This window comes from Drosophila willistoni (genome assembly GCF_018902025.1).
Source record: "Drosophila willistoni isolate 14030-0811.24 chromosome XR unlocalized genomic scaffold, UCI_dwil_1.1 Seg143, whole genome shotgun sequence".
NCBI lineage: Eukaryota > Metazoa > Arthropoda > Insecta > Diptera > Drosophilidae > Drosophila > Drosophila willistoni.
The window spans coordinates 262,380-275,577 of record NW_025814056.1 but is presented as its reverse complement, the minus strand read 5'-3'; the positions used below and the strand labels follow the sequence as shown (position 1 = coordinate 275,577).

Here is a 13,198-nt window from a genome sequence, read left to right as displayed (position 1 = left end):
TGTCGTGTTTGTAGGTTTTTATCTCTCTGTCTCTCTCTATCTCTTTTTGTATGTGTGTGTGTTTCTTTTGTTTATTAAATAAAAGCGCATACTATATGCCTTACGTAACAAAAACTAAAAGGCGGCTGCTGCACTTGCTTGATGACATAATGACAGTTCCTTATTGCTTATTTTTCCCCCTTCTTTTGGGAGTAGGGGAAAGTGCAAGGAAAAATTACAAATAATTCGTGGATCATCATAGACCTGCAACATTTTAAGGCATTTTCCACTACGTTAGCTAGCAATTTGCAGGCTAAATGTATGTCACTTATGTTGTTTGTTTCAACTACTAGACAACAATGATACAATTGCCGCTAGAGTGAGCTGCAACAACCCTAGGAAAACTCCCAAAAAAAAAAAAAAAAAACAAACGAAAATCAAAAAAAAAACTGACATTAATGCGACTTTGACAAATGGCAGAAAAATTCTTTACGAGGCCAAAACCAAATACCCAACAAGACAAAAACAAACAAAACAGACGAAACAAATGGACATAAATTTTATTGACATTATGAACAAGTTGGCTCCGATGTAGGAAATGGCTGGGGTCTCTGCCGCTGCCGCTGACGCTGAGGCTGCTGTCGCAAAAGTTGTGAGTCTCTACACACAGTCAGTCTCTTGATCTCCAACTCGATCTCAATCTCGATCTCGAGCAGTGGAACGGAAGTTGTGCGCAGTCAGCTGTTGAAATCTGAATGGCTGAATGGCATTGCAGAAGCAAGAATAATCACCACATTTACCATACCATTCCATGGCATGCCATGCCATGTTGCAGATTCTGAGTCATACTTGGGCCACAGCCGCTGTCAGCTTAGCTCAGCTGGCTCACGTTTGAGCCATTAAAATAAAGTGCCAACAGTGTGTGTCCAAAATCTGATGCACTTGAAAATTAATGGTGCGGGTGCGGCACGACAAGGAAAAAAAACACAGAAAAACATAAATTTGAATTATGAACAAAATATTTCCACACCACAAAAGCAATGAAATATTTTTAACATTCCCAAATGAATTTTTATGATATTGATATCATCACAAATTACTTATGCTAGTCTATTATCCTAGTACAGTAAATTTCAATCATAATTATTAGCATGTCAGTGCTTTAACTATCTAATGTCACTGGTAACTTGAGTATCGTTTTGACCAACATTCACTGTACTTAAAAAAAAACAACTTCGAAAATAATGGTCAATTTGTATTTAAGGGACAATTGGGTGAACTCTATTCGTTGTCATACTACGATCTATTGATCTATTGTACATTTGCATATGTAGAGAGCTATATAGATGCAAATTATTAACAAACAAATGATTATGATTATAATTTAATGAGTTGAAATGTAAAAGTGTAACTTATTCATTCGATAAACGCTTATTTGAATGTTAAAGGAATAGAGAACCCGATTAAGTATAAAATTATGATCCTGTTGCCGACTAATTTCATTCATTTGTAAATATTCAGTGAATACTGTGAATATTCAGAGAATACTTAATGTTTTCGTTGCATTAATTCCTTTTGTTACACAGATTCTTTCATCAGGATTTGTTTGGTTTCTTGAACTTTCTAAAAGTTCTCAAAAAATTCTTAACATTACGAGTTTTTGACTTTACCAAAATTTAACCGATTTTTGAAAATGATAGCATTTACCACTAATTTTTAATTAAATTTAATATGGGACTGTTAGTTAAAGACAGCCCAAAAAAAATGCCAAGGAGCAGCAAACTATTCCAATAAACCTTAATTTCATGTAGTTCTAATTTGGTCACTTTTTTGAGTATTTGAAAAATGCATATCATTATTTTCAAGTTAGTTAGGAACTGATTAGAAACTTTTCCATTATTTTTTTATGTACATATGTTGAAAACAATTTCAAGTGTACTTTGCACTTACTCGGTGGAATTTTTAATTACCGATGATTTTTTTTTGTAGATAATCAGATGGCAGTTTGATTGACAGAGATTAGTTTCTATTTACAAATGTAGTTTTTAGTTCTGGAATCAGGCTAATCTTTTGTCGGATTCTACAAGTTCTGGAACTACCCTTCACATTCTTTGATAATGCTTTAACGATCATTTAAATTACTCAATGGAACTAGAAATGCCGCTGCTCTTTGACCTGAAACTAGGAAATTAATCTGCAAATTCTTTAGCTTAAATTATGCAACTCAAAGGCAGTTTTCTAATTCTAATAGTTTAATTAACTAATCTAGGTCATGCATAACCCTAAACCAAAAAGCAATTTATTGTTTAGTTATGTAATGAGAGCTGAATGATTACCACACATTGTAATCACAGTTAAATTTCGTTTTTTTTTTTTGTCCAAACTTTAAGTTAAAGTCAATGGCCTATCTCAGGGTTAAAAGTTTGTAGCAGGAAGTAATTTGCCAGATATCCGTGAGGCTAAGCGATAATTGAAGTCGTTTATGCTTATGGCCAGTCCCAAGTGGGTTCTGGTCTCGGTTCTCTGGTACTGCACCTCAAAAGGCCCGATTCTAATTGGCCAGTGAACCAGTTTCAGTTCAGTTTCAGATTCGGTTTCAGATACAATACTGAGTCATGCACCATTCTTTCACCACCACCTCCTACTGAGCACCGCCACCAGCTTCTCTCCGCTCGTAGCCGGACTGAACTGAACTCGTTTCGCTCAAAGATTGCGCAAGGTCGTCTGGTTGGTCGGGACAGGAGAGGACAGGTGCCCCGTTGCTGATGCTACGCGGGCTATACTAACTTAATTGTGACGTATGAGAAACTAGCGCTAAAAATTTCATTTGTTGTAAACAATAAAAATGGACAAACACACAAAAATAAAAGAAAACTTTCAGAGCCAAAATCAAAGCCAAATACATACATACATATAGACATACATATGTATATACATATATTGCTAAACAGTTATGACTGGGTGCTTTATTAATGCCGTTAAGTCATCAGGTTTATGTACAGGTATAAAAATATATATGTTTAAATGTATGTATGTATGTATGATTGTATCTCTATGGACGCGTGTCGCCAACTAAGCAGCGGGTTTTTCTTTTCTTCTTCTTTATTCATTTTGCTTCTCACCTTGAGCTTAATTTCGGTCAAACTAAAAGGCATTCAAATTTAATTAAATATAACAGCTAAAAGCGCGACAGAGCGGCAAACTGTCCGAAAATTTCAAATAAATTGCATTTTAAGTAAACCAAAAACAAAAAAACCAAAGAAAAACGAAAGACTTAAGCGACAAACGCACACTGGCAGGGAGAGTGGGAGAGAGAGCAAGAGATTGAGAGAGAGAGAGAGAGAGAGATAGTTGGTTATATGCATTACACATGGCTTGTCTGTTAATAAGTGAGACAGAGAGCCAGCTATTGAGGGAGAAGTTGTTACATGTTGATGCATGCACATGGGTTTGCGTGTGTGTGTATGTGTGTGTGTGTGCGCGCGCTTGTATGATTAATGCAACTTTTGCGCAATTTGAGCTGCCTGCTAAAAACATATTGAAAGAGTGCCGAAGTGAGCGGCGTCGGCTAAAAAAAAAGGAGAAAAAAATAAATACATACATACATACATACATATGTATGTACATAAATGAATTGCAATTTATGTATGTATGTATGTATGTACATTACTTTTTCCTTCAAGTGGAAAGCAAAAGCACAAATAATAAATCAAGAAGAAGATCTAAAAAGTAGGTAAAGATGATCATGATGATGATGATTTTCGTTTTCATTTCGATTTCGATGCTGAAGAGATTCAGCAAACGAATGTTTGGCTTTCTAGATATTAATGAAAATGCAAACGTTTTCTTTTTCAATTATTTTTCTTCTTTTCCTCCTCGTTCACGCCTGTTTTGTCTGTTCACATATCTACAACATTTATTTTTGCGCAAGACAATTGAAAGAAATCCAATACAATCCAATCCAATCGCTCGATGTCGGCGAAGTTTCGTATGGAATGCAGTTGCCTAGTGTAGACTTTCATCCTCCAACACCAGCATGATATCTCACTCCCCCTCTCTCACTCTCTCTCTCTATCTCTCTCTTTCCATCTATTATTTATTGACTTTTTTTGTCGCTGTCGTAACGAAAACTTTACCGGCAAAACGAAAAACCCCTCATCGAATAAGCTAAGCTAAGCCAAGCCTCATTGGCTAGGCTCCAGCGGTTTGCATTAGCCCCTTCATATGGAGTTTTGGGGCTAATACTTGTAATGCGACTTGGACAATTGCCCCAAAATGGTATAAATTTTACGTAAGCTCTTTGATTTAATTGAAGAATGGGAGTGTGTCTGTGTGTGTGTGTGTGCGGGAGGCGGACTGGCAACAGTTGGCTAGTTGGGGTCAAAAGATTGCTAAAGTTGTTTGGTTTGTTTGGTTCTGGATAATTTTGTGAGAGTGAAAATGAAAGGCATTTTAGATTTTTTAGACTTGTTTTGGTTTTCACTTTACCGTCTTTCATTTCCGTGCGGTGATCAGAGCGAGGCAAACCAACAAAAAACAAAGAAACGAAAACTGAAACCAGTTGGTCCAGTTGGTTGGTTGGTTGGTTGGCCACACGCGATAAGGAACTTTTTGTTGTTTCTTGTACGTTCATATATGTATGTATATTTATAAAAAAAAAAAAAAACCAAAGACAACAAAAAATTATAATTTATGCATTAATTTTGTTTTTTTATTTTGTCCCGTCTGCTTCTTTTGGCAACATTTTAAATGAATACCCCAAAAAAAAAAAAAACATGCGCAAGATTTAAACCAGTTTCACTTTTGTTTTACTTGGACGAATGTTAATCAAGAGATTTCTACCCCCCTACTCCCTTCCCCACTGTCTATTTATCTAAGTGTGTGTGCTGTGTAAACGAGGGCAGTAATATTCCTACTAATCAAAATACATATGGCTTATGTACCTACATATTAATTTGAAATTGCTGATCGTTAAAAAACAATTTTTTTGTTTGGGTTTGATTTTCTAAAAACTCTAATCACCCGAAAGAAACATTTCTTGCTTTATGTTTTAACTTTGATTGATTTCCACAAATAAAATCGTTTTGAAAGAACATTTTCAACAATAAATTTAAATTTTTGATTCCAACTTGCCGTTTTATATACATTTTTACACAGTCGGTAGCTCAATGGAGACCTACTAAATCTATCTTTGCAGCCTCCTTTCAATTTTAGTACTTGCCAAGCTGCCCTCGCTGACTCTACTCTGACTTTGACACTGAGAATGAATAAGAGAGTAATACAATTTATAGCCTGGCTTGGGTGTTTATGGCCGGGCTATAAATTTTCAGATGCCCACCTTTTTTTTCTTGTTAGATCTTAGATCTGCTTGACCTTGAGGCAGCAGTTTATTTAGAATTAACCAAAAAGAGACACAATCACACACACACACACAACAATTAAGGAAAGAGATCCCCAAGTAAATTTGGACCCCATCTAACTGTAACTTAATTTTATTTTTTTTTTTTGGGTAATCTCCTCACGATTGTGCCAATTTCTCTTTGACATTAGGTAAGAAGGTGTTCTTAATGGACATTCACATTGAATGCTAAGTAGATTATACAGGTAATTGTTGAATAAACTAGGTGAATGTAAATGTGAATGGTATGAATATAAATAGATGGATAACAAAATTGAAGATCGGAGGTCATCTGTTTCGTTTTTTTTTCTCTTTTGTTTAAAGTAATTAATCTGAAGTGGGCTTACCAGTGTCAGTAAAATTGCCACTTGACTTGATTTGGACAACTTTATAAACAATAACAACAATAATAACAATCAAACTTCACTGAAGATGTCAACCATAAATTGTTTCAAAATCGTCACAGACACACACACGCACACGTACATACACACACACACACAATACAATTTGAATGCATAATTATGAACACTAAGTAATTTTAATTAGTTGTCTTGTTCAAACAATCAACTCGGCGAACTCAGCGAACTTGGGAATTGGGTCAATGTCAAGACGTGGTTGGTCGGACAGTCAGTTGCTCGGTCGGCCGGTTGGTCGGTTGGTCATCCGCACTTCAATTTGTTTGTAATTTACTTTGTGGGCGACGAATCGGAGAAGTGGATTGACTAAGGGCTGGCAAATGTGACCTTTATTTTGTTTTCGGCATTGTTTTTTCTTTTCTTTAACACCTTCAAAAAATTAATGATTGCACACAGTGCGTCAGGATATTGACATGAGACCCTGTCCATATTATAACAAAAACGACAAGATCTTATATGTACATATGTGTTAGATATGTTTTATCGACCATGTTACGTCCGATGGACTTGACGACCTTCTTCTGACCATTTTTGTGATCTACATATTTGCTTAAACCATAAATCATATCAGTGTGTCGTTAATCAAAAGAAAAAGAAAAAAACGAACTGTGCTTTTAATAGCCAACAAAACTTATAGCCTCTTTTTTGTTGTTTGGTTTTTACAGTTACCTCCACGATTGCTGCGAATTGCCTTTGTGATATGCCTGCTAATTGTTTTACTCTCCCCATCCACAGACAGTGCACAGAGTAAGTAAATATATATATTTAATATACATACCAAAGTATACAAATTTAATAGTTACTCAAAAAGTTATAAACCAAAAGAAAAAACATTAAACAATGTTTCATCCATTTGAAATCAAATCATTTGCTAAAAATATAAGCATTTTATGTTGAAGTACAAGTAAAAGGAATGCAGAATGTTAAGTCATGTCAGGTTCGGCAGAGTTTGAATTTCTGAATCGTTTGGATAAACTTAATTAACGCCTGTATAATAGTTTTAGATTCATTGCACTTACTTATATTTCGTCTTGGTTAGTTCTTAAAAATATGCTATGAATCGAAACATAACCTCAATAAGATCATAACAAGTCTATTGCTCAATTATAGGAAAACATGAATTGGGGATAATTTAATTTTTATTTGATTGAATTTATTGAATTTGTTTATTCAATAAAGGAACTATGTATGTAGGTTGAGTTTTCTATTCAAATTTAATGAAAACTCTTATTGTTAGAAAAATTCTGCTTAACTTTGAACTCTCTAATAGGTGCATAGAATTAAACAGAAAGATTTAACAGCACAATAGTTACCATATATATCTTTACATTATAATCATTTTCAATTTTGTATAAAATCAAAATCCAAAAAAAAAAATTTTTATATTGATTTTTATTTGCAATCTATTCTAAATGGACAATAAGCTAATATTATCAAAGGTAATCATAAAATGAAGGTGGAATTCAAAAATTTTAATATTTTTTAAAATATTGCTTAACATTACGATTAAAAGTCATAAAATTTAAAAGCAAAAAATAACAAAACAAAAATAAAAAGAATTAAATTAACAAAAAATAAAAAAAACTAGGGGACACCCGGGTTTGAACCGGGGACCTCTCGATCTGCAGTCGAATGCTCTACCACTGAGCTATATCCCCATGCTAGACCGCGCAGGCTAAAACTCTAGTTCAGGGACTGCGATTTGCTGCTGCGTCTTGTTAGCTTTGTCTTATATTTTTGCTTAAATTTAACCCACCGCTAGGCATAGAATTTTAGTTCACATTTTGAGTCTAATACAAATACATAAACTTGGACGTTAAAAAAAAAAAAAAAAGTCATGTAGACCAAAGATAATAGATAATAAGAATGTATTTCTTAAATGTTTTGTCCATTCTTAAACGTTTTATTTTGTTGGAGCTTATAGATCAAACACTTTTTTCTTTTTTAAATTATTTGATAAAAAAATTTTTTTTTTTACCTTACGATCAATTAGTAATTACACATTGCTTTGGTTCATATGAGTCTAACTGATCTGAATGCACTCAATTGGGGATATAGCTCAGTGGTAGAGCATTCGACTGCAGATCGAGAGGTCCCCGGTTCAAACCCGGGTGTCCCCTAGTTTTTTTTATTTTTTGTTTTCTCCTTTAAGTTTGCTTTTTTATATCTTAAAACTTTTTATTTATGGCAAGTGTAGGAAATCAAATTTTCGATCAAAGTTGTTGTTTGAGTTGAGATCGAAATTAATGAGAAAACGCCATTAATCAAAAATCCAATTGGAATGCAAACGATATTTACAAATGAGTGACCAAATAGCAATTCACAGTCAATTATACAGTAAAAATCTTTCTAAAGTTCCAATTGAGAAGGCTACACTAACAATTAGACAAAGTTTGAGGCATTTAACGAACAACAATATAGAAGAAGAAAAGAAACTAATTTAAAAAAAAAAAACAAAAAAAAATTATTTGACTGCAAAGAACAAAAAAGTTATCTCAAGGGGACACCCGGGTTTGAACCGGGGACCTCTCGATCTGCAGTCGAATGCTCTACCACTGAGCTATATCCCCAATTGGAAGTTGCCTGACCAAATAGCCATTTAAGACACACAGTCGATGCGATACACACAAAACTCAATGTGTGTGCGTGTTTGTGTGGACCTGCGCAGGAGAGAACCAACAAATGCAAAAAAAACATATATTTAAAACCATTAAGTAAATTATTTAAACAGGTTTTTGTTTTTATTGTTTAACGTGTCTGCGCTACAACGAATTCCACTTCATTTAGCCACACAATTAAGAAGACAAAATGCGAAAAAAAAACCGGTAAGGGAGTTCAGCTGCAATTTAATTGGCCATGTATTGTATTTAAGGTACAACGCGTACTATTATTAATTGCATAAATATTTCACCACAAGAAGATGTTTATTATAATGACAGCCAGGTTCAGACTTAGATAAATCTCAATCACAGTCACAGATACAGACACAGCAAATTAATGGCGGCACATTTGCCTTTGGGGATAGCATCAAAGTTAATTTGCTTGCCAAAAGCTTCAGATTGACAGCCACAAAAAAAAAACAAAAACCTACATCTGAAGATGTCATTAATTTGAAATAATCGACACTCGACAATCGGAGATCAAGATTGCGACAGTCGTGGTTCAGTCATTACCATTACCAGTGATTGATGATTGAGGTATGTACTTACATATACGCACATACACATGTACCTACATCTGTTGGCAACAGGTGGCAGCTACTTTAAAGTCGGGAAGAGCGGCTCAATAGATGAGCTTACATTATAAGTTGGGCAAGGTCAAGTTGTTTCTGTCTGCTTTTTAGGGTAAAAATGGGTGTATCCAATTTATTCAAACGTAATAGACTAAAAGTCTTGAGCTACAATTACTTATAATACCAATAATAGATATATGTATGTATGGTATAAAGAGTGTCAAAAATGGACAATTGGAGCGGTGATGGCTCTATATATGGAACAAATAAAGGATCGTGAAGTAATTACTTTATTTATATAGACTTTTCAATTGAGTCAATTGGTATGGTTAGCGGTAGAGTATACTCAAGTCGGCACGACCTCTCTTTATTTCATTTTTAGGTCAATCAGTGGGCGGGCATTTTATTTTTTACCTACATATGTACGTATCTCAAAAGATTGTTAATAACGAGAGTCACTTGCACATTCCAGCTAAGACACGCCGCCGTCTGCGACGCCCAACCTCATCATCATCATCTGCATCGGTTAGCTCCAGCTCCAAGAAGGCAACCGAGGCTCCCGTGGCCGAAAAACGTATCGATCAGTTACCAGCATCGACGAGCACAAGTGTTCGACGTACTCGCCTACGTTCAAAATCGAAATTCGGTGGCGGTGCAGCAGCTGCAGCTGGTGCTGGAGTCGCAGCTGCTGGCGGTGCAGCATTGGTGGCTAGCGGATCATCGCTTAAAGGCAAAAAGACCAAAGTCGACGATGGCACACCAAAGATTGTGTGCTATTATACAAATTGGTCGCAGTATCGTGTCAAAATTGGTAAATTTGTGCCCGAGGATATACCTGCCGATCTCTGTACACATATCATTTTCGCCTTTGGCTGGCTGAAGAAGAACAAATTGAGTTCATACGAGTCCAACGATGAGAATAAAGACAATGTACCCGGTCTATACGAACGCATGATGAATCTGCGTAAGGCCAATCCTAAATTGAAGGTAAGTCATGAACAATTTTGCTAGGTGTAACGATATTTACATATGTGTCTTCATGTCTTTCTCCAGATTCTATTGGCTTTGGGCGGTTGGTCCTTTGGCACACAGAAGTTCAAGGACATGTCTGCCACACGTTATACCCGTCAGACTTTCGTTTACTCGGCCATACCGTTCTTGCGTAAACGTGGTTTCGATGGTCTTGACATGGATTGGGAATACCCCAAGGGCTCGGACGATAAGAAGAACTTTGTTTTGCTGCTAAAAGAACTGCGCGAAGCCTTCGAAGCTGAGGCACAAGAACTGAAGAAGCCACGTTTGTTACTCTCAGCAGCTGTTCCTGTCGGTCCGGACAATGTCCGCGGTGGTTACGATGTGCCGGCCATAGCTAGCTATTTGGATTTCATTAATCTGATGGCTTACGATTTCCATGGCAAGTGGGAACGTGAAACTGGACACAATGCACCATTGTATGCCCCCTCAACGGATTCGGAATGGCGCAAACAACTCTCTGTCGATAATGCTGCCAGTTTGTGGGTTAAACTGGGTGCCCCCAAGGAGAAATTGGTGATTGGTATGCCCACCTATGGCAGATCCTTCACTCTGGCCAACACCGAGAAACATGGACCCAATGCTCCAGCCACTGGCGGAGGTCGTGAGGGTGTCTACACAAAGGAGAGCGGATTCTTGGCATATTATGAAATTTGCGAAATGCTCCAGAATGGAGCCGTCTATGTTTGGGATGAGGAGATGAAAGTCCCCTATATGGTCGATGGGGATCAATGGGTTGGTTTCGATGACGAACGCGCCATTCGTAATAAAATGCAATGGATTAAAACGAATGGTTTCGGCGGTGCAATGGTCTGGACCATCGATATGGATGATTTCAAGGGTGAGGTATGCGGAGGCAATGTGAAGTATCCATTGATTGGAGCCATGCGCGAAGAATTGTTGGGTATTTCACGTGGCAAGGAGGCCAAGGATGTTAACTGGACAGCTGTGGCATCAACATTCGAAGATATCGAAGAGGTTTGTACAATCATTTGATAACTTTTCGATAATTCCAATCGATCGGGGATATTCACTTTGGTGTGGAACAAATTGAAAACATTTAAAAAATTTTCTTTTCGAATGCTTTGCTTATAGAAACCGGAACCCATCAAGATTTCCGTTGATGAGATACTCAACAAAGTGCGTAAACCTCAGGTGCTTAAGAAACATCGCATCAAGGGTGGAGCAAATGCTGTTGAGCAAAATTGTAAGATATAAAACAAAAAATTGGAAGTATAGCCATAGGCTAACAATATTCCTTCCCTATTTGTTTTACAGCTCGACCTGCTCAAGTGTTCTGCTATTTGACTAGTTGGTCTGCCAAACGTCCAGGTGCTGGCAAATTTGAGCCAGAAAACATAAATCCAAAACTCTGCACACACATTGTCTATGCATTTGCCACGCTTCAGGATTACAAGCTGACCGAGGCCACCGATGATGATCCTGAGAACTATGAGAGTGTGATTGCTCTACGTGAATCGAATCCAGATCTGCAAATCCTGTTGGCCATCGGGGGATGGGCTTTCGGTTCGACACCCTTCAAAGAGCTGACCTCTAATGTGTTCCGTATGAATCAGTTTGTCTACGAGGCTATCGATTTTCTGCGTGACTATAAATTTAATGGTCTGGATGTCGACTGGGAGTATCCTCGCGGTGCCGAAGATCGTCTGGCCTATGTCAATCTGCTGAAGGAGCTGCGTGTTGCATTCGAGGGAGAGGCCAAATCATCTGGTTTGCCTCGTCTACTACTCACTGCTGCTGTGCCAGCCTCATTTGAGGCAATCGCCGCTGGTTATGATGTCCCAGAGATCTCCAAGTATTTGGACTTTATCAATGTGATGACCTATGATTTCCATGGTCAATGGGAACGCACAGTGGGACACAATTCACCGCTGTTTGCCTTGGAATCGGCCACCGGATATCAGAAGAAGCTAACCGTCGACTACAGTGCTCGGGAATGGGTGAAACAGGGTGCTCCCAAGGAGAAACTCTTGATCGGCATGCCAACCTATGGACGTAGCTTTGAGCTGGTCAACGATACACAATTCGATATTGGATCACCATCATCGGGTGGCGGAAAGGCTGGCAAGTTCACCAACGAGGCAGGCTTCCTCAGTTACTATGAAGTGTGCTCATTCCTGGCAGCGGATAACACAACGCTCGTTTGGGACTCGGAGCAACAGGTGCCATTTGCATACCGTGGCAATCAATGGGTTGGCTTCGACGATGAACGCTCTTTGAAAACAAAGGTGAGAAAAAGTGCACTCAATTGGAAGTTAGCATCAGTTAACAATGCAATTCCTTTTCCATTTTAGACCGAATGGTTGAAGGAGCAAGGTTTCGGTGGAATTATGGTTTGGTCCATTGATATGGATGATTTCTCTGGCCGTTGTGGTAGTGGAAAGTATCCATTGCTTACTGCACTAAACGATGAACTTAAGGACTATAAGGTTACCTTAGAATTCGATGGACCCTACGAATCGCACGGTCCACGTGGCGCTTATACCACAAAAGATCGTGAGTTTTTGAATCTTTCTCATCGAAATGAAGTTGCCAACTACTGATGTGACTACCTTTTTTTCTTTAGCTCATGAGGTCACTTGTGCCGAGGAGGATGGTCATATTAGCTATCACAAAGATTGGGCTGATTGTACACATTACTATATGTGCGAGGGAGAACGAAAGCATCATATGCCATGTCCCGCCAATTTGGTGTTCAATCCCCAAGAGAATGTCTGCGATTGGCCTGAAAATGTTGAAGGTTGTCACACGCCCACAGAGGCACCTGCCTAAATTAATCAATAAAACACTCCCCCCGCCGCCTACTCCCCTTTCCATGCCTCTGTTCCCCACAATTTCTCTGCGGGGAAAGCTGTCCTTCGAATTGTTAATACTTTTGATATGATGATGCCCTAGATTTAGTTTTAATACAACAACACAAGAAACACAAAAACTGCCACGAAACTATTTTGCTCAGCCCTCTTACCCTTCCCCTTCCTACTAACTAGCTTCAAAAAATACTCACATGAAAGAAACAAAAGGAATCTTTGCTACATTTCGGCTGATTTTTTTTATATTTTTTTGTCTACTACATAAGTTTAACTAGTGTTGTAAGTAGTTTTTATGTTTTAGTTAAAA

The 13,198-nt window shown here is 37.6% G+C and overlaps 1 protein-coding gene and 3 non-coding genes across 4 annotated transcripts in view; 2 read left to right on the top strand and 2 right to left on the bottom strand.

The window, feature by feature from the left end:
* The window catches only part of LOC6646300 (probable chitinase 10), a 27,657-nt gene extending 14,459 nt beyond the window's left edge, over positions 1-13,198 (top strand). The window contains exons 2-8 of the mRNA XM_047011895.1: positions 6,462-6,543; positions 9,501-10,015; positions 10,082-11,038; positions 11,156-11,267; positions 11,339-12,309; positions 12,376-12,577; positions 12,648-13,198. Of these exons, the coding sequence (XP_046867851.1) occupies positions 6,462-6,543; positions 9,501-10,015; positions 10,082-11,038; positions 11,156-11,267; positions 11,339-12,309; positions 12,376-12,577; positions 12,648-12,853 (3,045 nt within the window). The 3' untranslated portion in view covers positions 12,854-13,198. The remainder of the gene's footprint in view (positions 1-6,461; positions 6,544-9,500; positions 10,016-10,081; positions 11,039-11,155; positions 11,268-11,338; positions 12,310-12,375; positions 12,578-12,647) is intronic.
* Trnac-gca lies at positions 7,383-7,454 on the bottom strand. The gene has a single exon. It is a non-coding gene; the product is annotated as a tRNA-Cys (tRNA).
* Positions 7,845-7,916, top strand: Trnac-gca. The gene has a single exon. It is a non-coding gene; the product is annotated as a tRNA-Cys (tRNA).
* On the bottom strand, positions 8,295-8,366 carry Trnac-gca. Its single transcript has one exon. It is a non-coding gene; the product is annotated as a tRNA-Cys (tRNA).